The following is a 17399-nucleotide window of genomic DNA, read 5'->3' on the forward strand; positions in this document are numbered from 1 at the left end:
AAAAACAAAAAATTTTGAGTAAGTGAATCAGCAGAGGGTTGATAATTCATATAGTGTGGAATTGTCAACTTGGAAGTGAATTTGGGAAACATCTCCTTTCCAGACCTGAAAGTTAAAGGTCAGAGAAGGGAGATGCACAGCTAGGTGGAAATCTTATTGGGTAGAATTTGGGTCTCCGGAGATCTAGCTCTGGTGTTGGTTTGAATTACATATACTGGTAGGAATTAAAAAAAAGTAATATGTTAATATGTTAAAAGTTTAAAATTAGACTCTTAGTAAAAATATATTTTTTAATAGGAAAAACATGAAAAATAATTCAAGAATGCTTCCTGCCCTCTGCTTTATTTATTTATTTATTTTTTGAGACAGAGTCTCGCTTTGTTGCCCAGGCTAGAGTGAGTGCCATGGCGTCAGCCTAGCTCACAGCAACCTCCAACTCCTGGGCTCAAGCAATCCTACTGCCTCAGCCTCCTGAGTAGTGGGAACTACAGGCATGCGCCACCATGCCCAGCTAATTTTTTCTATATATATTAGTTGGCCAATTAATTTCTTTCTATTTATAATAGAGACGGGGTCTTGCTCAGGCTCTGTAGTAGAGACGGGCTCTTGCTCAGGCTGGTTTCGAACTCCTGACCTCGAGCAATCCACCTGCCTCAGCCTCCCAGAGTGCTAGGATTACAGGCGTGAGCCACCATGCCCGGCCCTGCCCTCTGCTTTAGATAGTCTTTTGCATTTATATGTTAGGCCTTGCCTCCTTTGCCCAAAGCAAATATGAATATTTGTTGGTTCAGAAGGTAGCCTATGGTAAATGTGTTTAATGTGAATGAAAACCCTGTTCCCTGCCTCCTGATTCACATCTCTTGATATAGAAAATGCTGGGTGTGTTGATTACTGCTTCCCCAGTAATTGGGGTGCTGGTGAAACCTGCATTTGTTGGAGAATGCTAGTCATCTTAGAAAGTTCATTTTTTTTGAGACAGAGTCTCGCTTTGTTGCCCAGGCTAGAGTGAGTGCCATGGCGTCAGCCTAGCTCACAGCAACCTCAAACTCCTGGGCTCGAGTGATCCTTCTGCCTCAGCCTCCTGGGTAGCTGGGACTACAGGCATGCGCCACCATGCCGGGCTAATTTTTTATATATATATCAGTTGGCCAATTAATTTCTTTCTATTTGTAGTAGAGACGGGGTCTCGCTCTTGCTCAGGCTGGTTTTGAACTCCTGACCTTGAGCAATCCGCCCGCCTCGGCCTCCCAAGAGCTAGGATTACAGGCGTGAGCCACAGCGCCCGGCCAGAAAGTTCATTTTTGCTGGCCTTCCTTAGGAGTCAAATTCTAAATATTTTTTAGGTACTAACCCCTGGGTGCCCTTCCCTCCAAAACTCTTAGAACCTGTCAGGATTCTTGTTCCCACCCCAGCTTCTGGAGAGGAAAGGTTGTGTTATTCAGCCCTGTCGCTGAAATCTGCAGTTTGGCAGGTGGAGCCCTGCCTACGGGGCTAGGAGGATTGTTTGGGGGCAGATTTCCTGCGCAGCTGGATGCTAGCGGCCCTCTGGATATGTTTCACAGTGAAGAGTGAGGTATTCCGAGGTGGTTATTGCTGAGAAGGCCTGAGCTGCCTCTTTGGGTGTTTTCTAGGAAGATGTGGACAGGGCAGTGAAGGCTGCCCGGGCTGCCTTCCAGCTGGGCTCACCCTGGCGCCGCATGGACGCGTCCTCCAGGGGCCGGCTGCTGAACCGCCTGGCCGATCTGATCGAGCGAGACCGAACCTACCTGGCGGTGAGTCCTCAGCCCTCTTTCTCCCTCCAGTCCCACGTGGTCAGTGGGCTTGTAGTATCCTGTGAACACATCCTGGGCCACATTGCTGACAGGTGACTATTCAGAATGGCATAGGAATGGACACCTTTGGGGTATGCCCTGCACCAACCAGAGGGGCCTCTCAGCATCTCCTCTGATGCATGGGTTTGGCTAAGAAAGGTGGCATCTGGGGCGAGGGAGAAGAGCTCTGCTGGGGAGGCCCTCCCAGGAGAGAGACCCCAGGGACGGACACCTCTCCCTGAGCCCCTCCATGGTGGGCCTTCTCCCTGGCTGCATGAGGCAATGCTTTCCCCTCCGCAATCTGTCACGCACATAGCAGTCAGAGTGAACCTTCCAAAAGGCAAATTATACCATGGCACTCCACTCTTAAGCCTTGCCTGGCATTCTGTATATTTAGGTTAAAGTCCTCAGCGTGGTCTACAAGACCCTGCCTAGTGTGGCTCCATCACCTGGGTCATGCTGGACTGTGGGGTCACACCCGACCCAGCTCCTCACCAGCCTTCCCTCTGCACCTGCTGCTCCCTCTGCCTGGGTGCTCTTCGCACTGTTGCCGTTTGTGCCATCCCCTTTGCCTCGGTGCCTCATACGTGTCCTCCAGGCTTCAGCCTAAAGGGCTCATCTCTGGTTGGTGTTTCTAGACGGGGCTGGGCAGTCTGGCCTTCTCTTTTTGAGCTTGTGCTCTTTACATGTGTGATTGATGACTTGTGTCATCATTCATGGTCTCTTTGCTCTGTAAGCTCTGGGCTCTGTATTCCCAGCACCTGGATCTGGCAGGGAGCAGAAGCTAAAAGAATGTGTTTGTGAAAGGACTGAGTGAGAAGTTGGTGCCTCCTGCCTCCCTTCCTCTTCCTCCCTGCCTTTGTAGATGCCAGGGCAATAGCCCAGAAATGCCTGCGACGTTCAGTGGCACAAAGGGGACTCTCACCCTTGGCTTCCACCAGCCCTTGTCAGTCCCCTCAGTGTTATTTGTCAGCCTGTTCACTCTGTCTCATTCCCGTACCAACATGTCTCTGCTGATCTTGTTCTCTTCTCAGGCCCTGGAGACCCTGGACAACGGCAAGCCTTATGTTATCTCCTACCTGGTCGACTTGGACATGGTTCTCAAATGTCTCCGGTACTGGTTCAAGTTTCCTGTTCTTTGGTCCAGCAGTGCCAAAGGGGAGGGAATGCTGTTGGAAGGTAGAAATTGAATTACAGAAATGTAAGAGGATCACAGGAGTTGGAGAAGCCTTACTCCATTTACACTCCATCTCGTGGGAAAATCCCTCAATATCAAAACGTGACTTAGTCATAAACATTTTTTCTTTCTTCTTAAGTCACTTTTGGTAATTTATGTGTTACTTGGAACTTGTCTGTTTTATCTTGGTTATCTAATTTGTGGGTATACAGTTTATAATGTTTTCAATATTCTCTTATAATTCTTTTGATCTCTGTAAGGTCTGTAGTAATGTCTCCATTTTCATTTCTGCTTTTGGTTGAGTCTTCTCTGTTTCTTAGTCTGGCTAAAGGTTTGTCAAAGATCCAAACTTTGGATTTTGTTGATTCTCTCTGTTGTTTTTCTGTTCTGTTTTGCTTATGTCTGCTATAGTCCTTTTTTTTTTTTTTTTTGAGACAGAGTCTCACCCTGTTGCCAGGGCTAGAGTGCCGTGGCGTCAGCCTAGCTCACAGGAACCTCAAACTCCTGGGCTCAAGCGATCCTTCTGCCTCAGCCTCCCAAGTAGCTGGGACTATAGGTGTGCACCACCATGCCCGGCTAATTTTTTTTTAATATACATATTTTTTTAGTTGGCCAATTAATTTATTTCTATTTATAATAGAGATGGGGTCTCGCTCTTGCTCAGGCTGGTTTCAACTCCTGACCTTAAACGATCTTCCCACTTCGGCCTCCCAGAGTGCTAGGATTATAGGCATGAGCCACCACACCCAGCCAGTTCTGGTAGTCTTGACTGCAGGAAAGGGGTGCTACTGGCATCTAGTGGGTGGAGGCCCAGGATTCTGCTACACATCCTATAGCACACAGAATAGCCCCCACAATGAAAAATTTTCCAGCCCCAAATGTCAGTAGTACAGAGACCAAGAAACCCGCTCAACACGGATGCCCTAAAGAGAACAGCCTGGTGAATCTTGGGCAAAGCCTTCCTGAGTTTTTAGCAATTATATCTTTGTGCTGATAAAATAACTGTTCTGAGGCATGCAAGACATATGTGATGTAGACCGTGTTTATATAGATGTGAGGGGAAGGAAGCAGCAATGTCCGGACTTGCATAGATTGGCAATTTCCTGGCTACCTTCTCTCCAGGGTCGCAAACCCACGTCACCTTGATCCCAGGCTAACCTTGCCAGACACCACTCATTTTAGAAATCTTCTTTTACCCACACACTTCATTGTTCTCTTATCTTTCATTTTTCCTGCTTTCCTGAACATGTTACTGTTAATACAATAAATGCACAGCTGGTTTTCTCCCCCAGCTCTGGTTTGCTGTGCTTTTCTGTCATTGTGTCCCTGTGTGTCTAGATAATGAGCTTCACAAGGGGTGGGGCCCAGTGGGTGGTTTCTGTTTGTCTGGAATTATCCAGGCTTGGGACAGGGCCCTGCATACAGGAGGTGCCAACTGTCAGACGGAGCTACACTTCCCCACCAGATTTGATCCATGGTGCTCAGATGCTTGTGTGTGGTGCTGGGCTGCTATAACAGTCCCATTTTAATAAATCTAGATGTTTATTAAAAATATTGATTCATGGGCCAGGCCCAATGGCTCACACCTCCCAGCACTTTGGGAGGCTGAGGTGGGAGGATCACTTGAGGCCAGGAGTTTGAGATGAGCCTGGGCAACATAGCAAGACCCCAACTCTTAAAAAAAATTATCTGGGTGTGGTGGTGCCTGTCTGAGTCCCAGCTATGTGGGAGATGAAGGCAGGAGGATCCCTTTAGCCCAGGACTTAGAGGTTACAGTGAGCTATGATTGGGCTACCACACTCCAGCCTGGGTGACAGAGCAAGACTCTATGTATAAAGAAAAAAAAATACTTATTTCTGGGCATCAGCCCCAGAGAGCTGGATTGAGTAGGTTGGAAATGGACCCCTGGAATTTGGTGGTGTTTTAACAAGCACCCTATGTGATTCTGAGGCCTAGAGGTGTTAGCTACCTAAAGTGGATAATTGTGACCTTAGCAGTCATTTAAGTCTTTCTCAGAATAAGCCAAAAGCAAAGGGAGTTATCAGAAAGACCCACTTGGACCGATCTGAGTTTTCTCTTTCTGCCAGGATTTGCAGGGGTCCCTGACAATCACTGATTAAAGCTTAACTTTGCTCTCTCTCTTTTTTAAAGGTATTATGCCGGCTGGGCGGATAAGTACCATGGGAAAACCATTCCCATTGATGGTGACTTCTTCAGTTATACTCGCCATGAACCTGTGGGGGTGTGCGGGCAGATCATTCCAGTGAGTGCTGCCCTCTCTGGAGCTTCTCTGGGAGGGCCGTGAGATTCAGCAGTCTTGCCCAGGCTCCTTGCAAAGGTGGAGGTTCAGGGGTGGCCCATGTAGTGGTTGGAAGATGGGCTCTGACGCCAGCTTGGGTTCTTATCTGAGCCTTGCCACTTGCGAACTCTGTGACCTTGGGCAAGTCCCTTATCCTCCTAAGCCTCAGTTTCCCCATATGAAGAGTGGAAATGAACATAGTACCTGTCTTAGGGACGTAATGATTAGGGCTTAGCACGGTGTCTTGTACAGAAAAGCAGTAATAAACATGAGTCACTGTCATCATCACCCACCACCTGCCTTGTCCATCCGTATTAAACCTACAATCAAGTTGTGGGGGATGCACGTGGTTCAGAGAACTGGCTGCTGCTTCTGCTCTCTGGCACTTTCTGCTACCCGGTGTATGTAGCTCTCTGAGGGAAGGCTTGGATCTCAGGGCTGGCTGTTATTGCAGTGGAACTTTCCGCTCCTGATGCAAGCATGGAAACTGGGCCCAGCCTTGGCGACTGGAAACGTGGTTGTGATGAAGGTAGCCGAGCAGACGCCCCTCACCGCCCTTTATGTGGCCAACTTGATCAAGGAGGTATGTGGCTTGTTCCAGCCCTGACCTCTAAACGCCCTTGTTTGGGTACTCTAAAGGGGTTCTGAGGAGGGACCTCAGAGGCCCCACACAGGGGTGTTGGTAGAGTCCCACGTCACCATACATGAACCAAGGTGGCTCCCCTCGCCTGTTTTCTACACTGGGCTTCATTGCAAGATCCCCTGTGAAGAGTGAAAGCCGTCGTTCGAAGGGAAAGCCGTGGCGGAGGGGCAAGCCACAGGAACCCCAGGAAACAGGCTCCTTGTCCGTTCGTCGAGAATTCCCGTGTGGTACCCCATAAAACCGGCTTCTGCTCACGCATGTCCTCGGCACACTGTCTTAGCCTCTCTGGGAAGGGGTCTGTTCCCCTGTTCAGGCCCTTGGAACACGAGGGTGATTTCAGTGTTCCCTGGCTGTTTGCTCACAGGCTGGCTTTCCACCTGGCGTGGTCAACATTGTTCCTGGATTTGGCCCCACTGCTGGGGCTGCCATCGCCTCCCACGAGGATGTGGACAAAGTGGCATTCACAGGTTCCACCGAGGTAAGGCGTCCCTAGGACCTCAAGCTTTCGGTGTGCTTGGCTCAAGCTCCCACTGTCCTCAAAGGATGATACATTCAAGAGAGTCCTGGGTGTGGCGTGGAGGGTCCCTGCTCTGAGGACGTGCCTCTGAATTAGCTCTGCTGTGGGCCCTGGAGGTCCCAGGAGGGATGGGGCCGGCTCGGGCCCTTTGAGGTCTGGTTGCCACTCTTGCTGCTGAGGGGAGGACCTGGCATCCCATGTGGAACCAGGAAGCTGGACTGGTTAGACAAAAGCCCAGAGCCGACCGCTGCCCCATGTCAAAGCACCGTGCTAGGCTCCTTGACGGCACTGCCATTGTGTTTAAAGACTGTGTGCTTCAGAAAGACATGAGTTCACATCCTGGCCTTGCCGTTGTGACATGGGTTGATTGACTGGATGTCTTTGAGGCTCTGTGAGGGTGGCAATAGCTGTGTGGTAGGGACACTATGGACAGGGCAGATGGGAAGATAATGGGCTTTGGAATCAAATGAACTGAGCATCGCTCACCAGCAGTGCAACTTCAGGCAAGTCACGCAGCCTCCTGAAGCCTCCATTTCCCCATCTGTGAAATGGGGATAGCAACTGTACCCATCTTGCAGGATTGGCGAGAAGGTGAGATAAAACTTGCGAAGCGCTCAGTGAGTGGCTGGATGAGGGCTGTTGTTACGCTGCTCTCTGCCAGACAGTGGGAGACAAAAACAAATTAAGATATGATTCCTTAAACATACTCTCCTTGAAAACAGGGACAGAATTCCTTTTAAAGACATAAACTTTTTCCTCTCCTCGAAATCTTGGAAGGTGTCACTGCGTCACTTCTGAGGAGTGCCCAATAGTGTAATGAGTATGAGCTTCAGACAGTTCCACCTGCCATAAAGATACCTTCAGACGTTCAGTCTGCACGTAGTGATGGTGGCGCTGGGGAGGGCAGAGCGGTGGCCAGGATAATGTCAGGTTCTGTGCTTAGTCACCGCCTAACTTGATGCTGAGAGGCGATGATGAGAATCTCACAGAGGGGGTGCTTTCCTGGTGGGGATACGCATGTTCGTTCAGCAGATAAGCACAGGGAGGCTCTGTGCCGGGCTGTGGGAAGCCCAGAGTGAGACAGTGAGAAGCGCCCTGCCACGCTGCACGGAGCCTGCTGTGCTCAGGGACGACTGTCCGGACATCGTGAGGAGAAGGCAGGGTAGCAGGTCTGAACTGGTGCTGGAATCAGCTGTCCAAGTATGGATTCTGATCGCACGGTTACCAGCTGTGTGACTTTGGGCAAGTGACTTGACCACTCTGGGCCTCAGCTCCCACATTTGTAAATCAAGGAGAAGAGTCACCTCTGCTTCCCAGGTCATTAGGAGGTTCAAATTTAACACAAAGCCTTTAGCACAGTGCCTGGCACATAGGCAGTGCTTAGTGTGCAGAAGCCACACGACGATGACTCTCTTTGTATTGCTGTGGTCATTGTCATTCCAAAAGCTCAAGGGATAGGGCAGCTCTTTGAATGGCTAGATTTGGTGGACTCCCCAGGTCTCCTGTAATTGGGTACTTGCCCAAGTTGAGGGGTGCTCTGCTCTGGGTCTATATAGAGTGTTTGGCTCTGTCTCGCTGAAAGCTGGTCTCAGTTTCTGTTCCCCGTAGATCGGCCGCCTAATCCAGGTTGCTGCAGGGAGCAGCAACCTCAAGAGAGTGACCCTGGAGCTGGGGGGCAAGAGCCCCAACATCATCATGTCCGATGCCGACAGTAAGTGCTGGGCTGGGGGGCAGTCCCGCTCGCTCCTGCCGTCCTTGGCACCCAGTGGCATCGGTTTCTGCTGGGCATCGAGCCAGCCTCAGGGGATGGCCAGACTCCAGCACAGTCTGGCCTTGGCCTGTCCCCCAGCTTCTCCCTTGGGGCTCCCTTGGGTCCAGCCTGCATCCAGCTGTGCTGCGCCCCTGCCTTCTGACTAGACCACCCTGCTGCCATCAGGTCCTTTGTCCTGGTCTACAAGGGGTTCCCAGATTGGCCCTCCTCCCCCCACCCCCCGTCTGTCTGTGTCGCCAGCAGGCACCAACCCTGATGGTGGTGGGAACAGGCTATATGGGGAGGCGACCACTGGGGCCATGGTCCTCCTTTTCTTACTGTCACCTTTCTGTCCCCTGTCTGCTCCCCACAGTGGACTGGGCTGTGGAGCAGGCCCACTTTGCCCTGTTCTTCAACCAGGGTCAGTGCTGTTGTGCTGGCTCCCGGACCTTTGTGCAGGAGGACGTTTACAACGAGTTCGTGGAGCGGAGTGTCGCCCGGGCCAAGTCTCGAGTGGTCGGGAACCCCTTTGACAGCAAGACGGAGCAGGGGCCGCAGGTGAGGCAGGCAGCTGCAGAGTGGTCTTGGTGTCCAGTTCTAGCATGAGAAGCACAAAGGGCCTTGGGCTTGGAGCCAGGTGGGACTGGGTTCAAGTCTCAGCTCTGCGACATCATGGCTATGTGCCCCTGGGAAGCCGCATTCCCTCTCTGAGCCTCCATCTCTCGGTCCCTGAGGCCTGCCCTGCCTCATTCACAGGGTGGCTGCAAGTGGCAAAGAATCCTGGAAGTACACGTAAGTTGCACATGTATAACAAATACCAGGAGCATCTGCAAAAGGAAAGGTGTGCTTCCTGGACCTTGGCCATCTGTGAAAACACATCTACCAGAAGGATACACAGATGTGTGAACCGTGGTTGTCTCTGGGTAGGAGAGGGACTTTATTTCACTTTATATTCTTCTGACCTGCTTCTTTTATTTTCATACCATGAGCATGTGTTCATTTTAATCAGGAAAACTAGTGTGAATCATAATTATAATAAAAGTAAACCCTGTGCCCATTGCCACCACCCCCTCTCCCACTTAGGTCCGTGTTCCAGCAATGTCCTGGGCTCACTCCTTACAGGGCCTGTGCTGGCCCCTCCAGCCATACCCTCCATGAGCCCAGGGTTCACAGGGCCAGGGATAACCCTGCCCTGGGCCTGGCCACCCTTTCTGGATCTCACTCTGGGTGCTTCTCCCAGAACTGTATCCTTGGGTGGCCTCAAGCCCATCTCAGGGCCCCACCTTCCTAAGGGTGCTCTGTACTGCTGGCGTCCACTCCCCAGGCTCTAGGGTTGGCCAGGGACAGCCTGCCCCCTTTTCCTCAGTTAGTTGGCTTTATTTTTTAAGACCGTTTTAGGTTGAGCTGAGGACATAGAGAGTTGCCCATGTGCTTCCTTGCACCTCCCTCCTCTCCCAGTTTCCCTTTTATTAACATTTTGCATTTGTGAGCATTTAGGAGCCAATATTGATACGTCGTTAATTAGAGTCTGGAGTTTACATTACAGGTCACTCTTCATGTTGTGCATTCGGTGGGTTTTACAAATGTGTAATGATGTGTATCCACCATTCCGGTATTGCAGAGAACAGATTCACTGTCCCAAACCCCTGGCCTCCACCCATCCTTCCCTCCCTCCCTCCCATTCCTTCTACCAGGGTAGGTAACATCACTACCCCTCAGCATTAGTGTCTTTTCTTACTGTTTTAATTTTTTGCTTATCTCGTAGTTGAAAAGTAAAAGTGGATCTGATATGCATTTCTTTGCTGGATGAGGAGTTGAGTCTTTTTTGTGTTTTATGTTTGTTGGCCTTGTGTCTTTCTTCTTCCCACCCTGCTTATTCATGGCCTTGGCCCATCTCCCAGCTGTCTCATTGCCCACGTGAGTCTAAGCCTGACGCCTCGGAATGGTCTGAACCCAGCCTTCCCATAACTCTGGGCTCCTTCTCCTGCAGGTAGATGAGACTCAGTTTAAGAAGATCCTTGGCTATATCAACTCCGGGAAGCAAGAAGGGGCAAAGCTGCTGTGTGGTGGGGGGCCTGCCGCTGACCGTGGCTACTACATCCAGCCCACTGTGTTCGGAGATGTGCAAGATGGCATGACCATCGCCAAGGAAGAGGTCAGCATCGGGGCTAGCGCCCCAGGGAATGGTCCTGGGGGTGAGGAGAGGTGGATAGTTCAGTCTGGCATCTTGACTCTGTGACCCATCTGCTAGCTTTGGGCCAGATCTTGGCTCTGTGCCTAGAACAAGTTATTTACAGTTTACATTTGATCTTGTCACCCTCCTCTTCAGCCTGTATGGCCACCTACTGTCTGGGAGAATGGCTAAATGCCCTAGCAGAACCTTTTGGTTCTGGCCCTGAGAACCATGAGTTTATGAAGGAGTTGTGTGGCCTTCGTATACACAGTACTCATGTTAGACCAAAGGGCTGACCCCCATGTAACGAGATGGCTTTGATGTTCCCCCTCAGCGCTCACTGTGAATGCAGGGCAGCAGCTCTAATTCATTTCACAAATACGAATGCCAGGGCGAATGCCTGCTGTGTGCCGGGCTCCCTGCAGACCCTGAGCCACGGGTGCATCCAAGATGTGTCCTCTGCCCTCACGGAGCTCAGACCTGCTGCTCGTCCCTCAGCTGGGTTAAGCCCTTAGCGGCCCCACGCAGGGAAAACGTGGTTATGCTGCTTCCTTTTGTGTATAAGTCAAACTAAAGTAATGTTAAAATGCAAAGCCAGGGTAAGAAAGTCTGGCAGAATTCTTCCCTTTTCCCCTCCTGACTACTTGGATGCTTTTCTTTACAATCTCAAATATCAGTTTCCAAGAAGGGCAGGGGCTGCCCTTTGCTCATGCCTGAAGTGCGTAATGCCCAGCTTCCCTTCCTCACTCCAACCACGATGAGTTCCTGGCTGTCCTCTCCCACCTCTGTCAGTACACTCTCCAGTCCTGGAATCAGCCAGTTCTTTAAGGAGTTCCTTCTAGTGGAGAGTGCAATTTGGTGAGAATAGGCACTGGGTCTGTTTGTGCTGGGGTCTCCGTTTCCCTCTCTGTTCCTTGCCCCACTCCAGTTTGACCAGTTTCTGCTCCTATTGTATCATAGCTTGGCTGTCACTTCTGCTAGTCCTTCCCTGACACCGTCCTCCTTTCCTGACACCGTCCACCCACTCAGGCCCCTCTGGGCACCCCTGTCATCCCCTGCTTAGAATGACTGCATTATGATCACTGGATGGGGCACCCCTACAACCATGACACCCATGGTTGCCCCTGAGAGCAGCGACACCACAACAGCAGCAAGCACACCTGCCACACCTTGGTTTCTAAATACCCTTCTCCATGAAAAGAAACCAGAGTTCCTTAAGAAATGGCTCATTCCAGGGGCTGGGTATGGTGGCTTCTGCCTATAATCCTAGCACTGTGGGAGGCCAAGGTTGGAGGATCGCTTGAGATTAGGAGTTTGAGACCAGCCCAAGCAAGAATGAGACTCCATCTCTACAAAAAACAGAAAACTTAGTTGGGTGTGGTGGTACTTGCCTATAGTCCCAGCTACTCAGGAGGTTCACTTGAGTCTTGGAGTCTGAGGTTGCAGTGAGCTATGATGACACCACTGTGCTCTAGCCCAGGTGACAGAAAACTCTGTGTCAAAAGAAAAAAAAGAAAAGAAATAGAAAAAAAATAATGGCTCATTCCAGGAATAGTGTGGGGAAAGCATAAGATAACCTGGAACATCTTGAGAGCATAGACAACATTTTGTTCATAGTTGTTTCTTCAGCACCTAGCCCATGCCTTGCACCCAGATTATATTTGCCAGATGACTGACTCAAATTCTTTGACATTAAATCTATATATCACATGCAAATAACCCATACCTTCTAGGACTGTTTAGAAATAAGATACTATATGTAAGGTATAGGACACATGGAAGGTAATCACTCTCCGTTTGCTTCCTCCCCTTTGCCCTCTGGTGAGTTTGGTGGCTGTCATCTCCTTCTGGAACCATCAGGGTATGTCTGGGGGCTCGCCCCACATCCGCTATCCGAGGTCCCCACCTCAACAGCAGGTGTTTCCATGTTGCCATACCCTCCTCCTTTGTTCTCTCACCCCAGATCTTCGGGCCAGTGATGCAGATCCTGAAGTTCAAGACCATAGAGGAAGTTGTTGGGAGAGCCAACAATTCCAGTTACGGGCTGGCTGCAGCTGTCTTCACAAAGGACTTAGACAAGGCCAATTATCTGTCCCAAGCCCTCCAGGCTGGCACCGTGTGGTAAGAGCCTCCCACTGACCACTCACAACCTAGCAGAGATTCCCCAAAGCCAGGGCCTTCTAGAATCCAGTGCTCACCATCCCAGACCTTGGGGAGCTGGGCTTAGTTTCTCCTGGGGTCAGGTGTGGTCCGGCCAATAGATTAGAGCGCTCCTGCCTCCAGGAGGTCAGACTCTCCAGTGCAGATGCCCCTGCAGCTCTCCTTGGGCAGGCAGTGGGGAGATTGGGGCAGGAGACCAGAGCTGAGGGTGCTTGTGGTTGTAATGCTGATTCTAAAAGTGCAGCACCTATTTTGTACCCACTAAAATGGCTGTAATTTTAAAAAACAGAAAATAAGAAGTGTTGGTGAGGAGGTAGAGAAATCAGAACGCTCATTTATCGCTGGTATGAATGGAAAATGGTGCCGTCAGTATGGAAAACAGTGGAGGTTCCTTAGAAAGTTAAACATGGAGCTACCATATTGCCCAGCAGTTCCACTGCCAGGTGTATACTCGAGAGACGTAAAAACACGCATCCACATAAAACGTGCACACGAATGTTCACAGCAGCGCTATTCATGACAGCCATAAGGTGGAAATAGCCCAGATGTCCATCAACAGATGCATGGATAAACACAATGTGGACTATCCACATGCTAGAACATGATTTAGCCATAAAAAGGAAAGAAGTACTGATGCTATAGCCTGGATGAACCTTGCAAACATGACACTAAGTGAAAGAAGACAGACTCAAAAGGCCACATACTGTACGATCCCATTTATATTAAAATATCTAGAATAGGCAAATCCATAGGGGCAGAAAGAAGATCTGTGGCTATCGGGCTGGAGGAGAGACTTTTACAGCAATAACCTTGGCCACTCCTTTTGGCCTGGGGCAATAAGAGCAGGGTCAGGTATCTCATCCTCAGCAATGCAACATAAGGAGTTCAATAGCTTAAGGGCCGCAATAGATAAAGATATAGCCAGAATAAAGGAGTCCATCTCCCATTTAGAAAAATCCCTAACTTCACTGTCTGAGGTGGTGCTGCAGAACCGGAGGGGGCTAGACTTAGTATTCCTCCAGTGGGGCGGGCAGCTATGTGCAGTCCTAGGAGAAGAGTGCTGCTTCTATGCAGACCACACTGGGGTAGTTAGAGAGACTATGGCTAAGGTCAGGGAGAGACTTGCACGACAGAAACAAGAGCGTGAACAACAACAAAGATGGTTTAAATCACGATTTAATAGCTCCCCTTGGTTAACTACATTGTCCACACTATTAGGTCCACTCATTGTGCTCCTCCTAATTCTCACTTTGGGACCATGTGTACTAAATAGGTTAATAGCTTTCATTAAAGAGCAGATAAATACTGTTCAATTAATGGTATTGCAGCAGCAATATCAAAGCCTTGGTCGTGACTGTGTAAAGATGGAAAAGGTCAGAGACCCCAAGGACAAGCAAGAATGCTCTTAAGGAGCAAAAGAAGGGGGGAATATGAAGCCTTAGGCTAAGTGCTTTCTTTGAGCTTCTGTATATTGCTTGTTTTTAGGAAGTTGGGTTGAGCAGGGCTGATCAATAAATTTTGGGATGAAACAAAAGGGCAAGCACGTGGGCACAAGGGGCCAACCAATCAATGTAAAGGGCAAGCCTGTGGACAGGTTCTGCACCTAGGGTATAAAGGGCTCCATCCTACAGTGCACGGGGTCTTGGTCCCAAAAGAGGCTGCCGTATGGGTGCTCTGGGACTTAGACCCTAGCTTGAGCTAGTCAATAAAACTCCTTTTGATGAAAAAAAAAAAGAAAAGATGACTTCTGGCTTTATCTCATGGAGCTTGCTTTGCATTCCTCTGTAGCTGGTTGTTACCACGGTGCTACCCATCCTTTTTTCCTCAGTAAGATTTGAGAGCAATGTAAAGAATCCCAGGGGTATAACACATAACCCCCGACAGTGATTTCTGCAATCTCATTTCAAATTACAGGGTCAACTGCTATGATGTGTTTGGGGCACAGTCCCCGTTTGGCGGCTACAAGATGTCGGGGAGCGGCCGGGAGCTGGGCGAGTACGGTCTGCAGGCGTACACTGAAGTGAAGACTGTGAGTACAGGGCCTGCCCTGGGTGCCACTCCTAGGCCTCTCCCTCCGACTTGAGGCTATCAGTATTGCTTACTGTTATTATAATAATTTCTCTTTTTAAGCCCAAGAAGCTGCAAGAGTGGGTAAAGACCCAGTCTCTGCTCTGTGCCGTAAGAGATAACTAGGGACTTGTCCCCCACAGGCCTACATGGTCATTTGCTACATGGTCATTTTGCCAAGGCCTAAAAAGCAGGAGAGGAAGGAAAGACCCCAGTGGGCAGAAGCAGCAAGGAAAAGCTTCTAGTAAGAATCAGCGATTAGGCTTTGGTTATCAAGGGCCATAACCGTCTCATATCCTTTGGTTTTGCAATTTCAGTGCTAGGAACACAGCCTGAAGGACAAATCAGAAATGCAAAGAAAGTAAAAGTTCCATAAATGTTCATCACAGCATTATCTCTAAGAGAGAAAAATAAGATACAACCTAAATGCCCAGTAAATTATGGAATACCCCAATCATGGAGCACTGAGTAGCCATTAAAAATGTTTTTATAGGCAGGGTGCAGTGGCTCACGCCTGTAATCCTAGCTCTCTGGGAGGCCGAGGTGGGCGGATTGCTCGAGGTCAGGAGTTCGAAACCAGCCTGAGCAAGAGCGAGACCCCGTCTCTACTATAAATGGAAAGAAATTAATTGGCCAACTAAAAATATATACAAAAAATTAGCCGGGCATGGTGGCGCATGCCTGTAGTCCCAGCTACTCGGGAGGCTGAGGCAGGAGGATCACTTGAGCCCAGGAGTTTGAGGTTGCTGTGAGCTAGGCTGACGCCATGGCACTCACTCTAGCCTGGACAACAAAGCGAGACTCTGTCTCAAAAAAAAAAAAAAAATGTTTTTATAGAATATTTGATAAGGAAAATGCTCATCCTTTGAAGTAAAAGGCAGGACACAAAGTAATATCAATATTAGCCCAATTTTAGAACTATATACACACATCTGTAGATACTTAGATACATTTTTTCATAAATGTAAAAATGACAAGAAGGAAATACACTAAAGTGAAAATGATTTTCTCTCTGCAGCGAACACTAATTATAGTTTAACCAGGAAATATAGACACAAGTGATATTTAAAGAAAGAGATAGGGCTGGGCTATCTCAGGATTGCAAAAGAGGAGACTCAGGGCAGGCCAGCCAGCCATGCAGGAGAGAAAAGGCAGACGCCATTCATTCAGCACTATAGCGATAAGCCTGAGCCTAGAGAGACATGGATGAGACAGCCTGTGCTCTTGAAAAGCTCACTGGAATAAACTAAACGTGTTTTCTTGTTTATTGTGGAAACTTTCCAATATATGCAGGAAGAGGTATAATGGCATCACGAGCCCCACATGTCCCCACCATGTGGTGGTTACAAAGACAGGCTCACAGGTAGCCTTGTTCCCTGCATACGCCGCCAGCTGCCAGTACACATACTTCATGTGGTGCAGGAGCAGGGCCCGCTGTGGCAGCAGGTGGCCCATGGCGGTGGAGAGCTTGCACTGGGTTTTGGGGGATGACATTGGGTAGAAAGAGCCAACTGGAAGTGGTGGAGAGTCTTAAATCTTGGAATGTGATTAGTGTTAAGGAAGAGACATCTGGGATGCCTGTATGGCAAGGTAATAATATTTGAGCTGATACCTGAAGGATAAGAAGAAGTTGAGTTGGTGATGGGAGGAAGAGAAGAACACAGAGCATGGTTTATGGAAAGGCCATGGTGGTGAGAAACATGGCTATTCCAGGAATGAAAGGGAGGTTGCTGGTGTCTCACACTGAGACACCTGTGAGTGCATAAGTATGTTATTTTTTCCTTGCTTTGAATCCTGTGGAGAAAAGTATGAATCCTAGGTCAGGTTTCTCCCACCTCGGCACTATTGTTTGGAGCCGGGTGATTCTTTGTTGTGGGGACTGCCCTGAGTAATGTAGGATGTTCAGCAGCATCCCTGACCTCAACTCACTGCGTGCCAGTATTGCCATCCTCCCCTGACATTGCCGGCTGTCCACTGGGGGTACGAGCACCCTGGTTGAGAAGCACTGGGCTGGGGGGGCAGGGTGGCCACAGCCCTTGGGGGTTCCTGGGATTGGCCAGTTGGCCAGCAAGAAGTAAGAAGTTAGAAATAAGAAAACCCCCTTCTGCTTATACTAGGGCATCACCCACTGAGGGTGCCTACAGATCACAGGGAGGCATGGATATCTCACAATTTCTCTGTGCCCCTCTTATAGGTCACAGTCAAAATTCCTCAGAAGAACTCATAAAGAACCTGGCTGGCTTCCTTCCTCATCCAGTGACAGAAAGTTCACCAAGATCAACAACGAAACCAAGAAAAATGAACCACGCATGCTGAAAGTCTCAAAAGAAAGTCTTCCTACAAAATCTCTTATGTCAACAAAGTCCCAGAATTTGAATTGATAAGCAGGGTAGGGTGAAGGGGGTGTGGAGAGCCTTTTAAACTGCAACATTATTGCTGGCTTTCAGGGTCATTTTAAAAAATAGACTCAAATATCTTATTCTGTCTCTCTGGTATACTTCCTGTAACTTGCCTTTATGGGAGAAGAAAAAGCCATTGTTTACAATTGTATTAATATTAGCATTGAGACAACTGCTAGCACCTTGCTTTGTATTCTGGACTAAAACTCATTAAACACAGGCTGCTGTTAACTTCTTTTTTTTTTTTTTTTTTTTTGAGACAGAGTCTCACTTTATTGCCCAGGCTAGAGTGAGTGCCGTAGCGTCAGTCTAGCTCACAGCAACCTCAAACTCCTGGGCTCAAGCAATCCTCCTGCCTCAGCCTCCCAAGTAGCTGGGACTACAGGCATGCGCCACCATGCCC

The 17399-nt window shown here is 49.2% G+C and overlaps 1 protein-coding gene and 2 long non-coding RNA genes across 3 annotated transcripts in view; 1 reads left to right on the forward strand and 2 right to left on the reverse strand.

Moving 5' to 3' along the window:
* Positions 1-17227, forward strand: part of ALDH2 (aldehyde dehydrogenase 2 family member) — a 29940-nt gene extending 12713 nt beyond the window's left edge. The window contains exons 3-13 of the mRNA XM_012778371.3: positions 1632-1772; positions 2846-2925; positions 5140-5251; positions 5742-5870; positions 6295-6408; positions 8056-8158; positions 8571-8755; positions 10188-10352; positions 12334-12491; positions 14445-14559; positions 16792-17227. Of these exons, the coding sequence (XP_012633825.1) occupies positions 1632-1772; positions 2846-2925; positions 5140-5251; positions 5742-5870; positions 6295-6408; positions 8056-8158; positions 8571-8755; positions 10188-10352; positions 12334-12491; positions 14445-14559; positions 16792-16824 (1335 nt within the window). The 3' untranslated portion in view covers positions 16825-17227. The remainder of the gene's footprint in view (positions 1-1631; positions 1773-2845; positions 2926-5139; positions 5252-5741; positions 5871-6294; positions 6409-8055; positions 8159-8570; positions 8756-10187; positions 10353-12333; positions 12492-14444; positions 14560-16791) is intronic.
* Positions 531-8056, reverse strand: LOC142863465 (uncharacterized). Its single transcript, XR_012914245.1, has 2 exons — positions 6934-8056; positions 531-2980 (listed from the first exon to the last, which is right to left on the reverse strand). It is a non-coding gene; the product is annotated as an uncharacterized LOC142863465 (long non-coding RNA).
* Positions 10352-17399, reverse strand: part of LOC142863464 (uncharacterized) — a 28242-nt gene continuing 21194 nt past the window's right edge. Inside the window, exon 3 of the long non-coding RNA XR_012914244.1 lies at positions 10352-11863. This is a non-coding gene — a long non-coding RNA (uncharacterized LOC142863464). The remainder of the gene's footprint in view (positions 11864-17399) is intronic.

This window comes from Microcebus murinus, chromosome 22 (assembly GCF_040939455.1).
Source record: "Microcebus murinus isolate Inina chromosome 22, M.murinus_Inina_mat1.0, whole genome shotgun sequence".
In the NCBI taxonomy this organism is placed as follows: Eukaryota; Metazoa; Chordata; class Mammalia; order Primates; family Cheirogaleidae; genus Microcebus; species Microcebus murinus.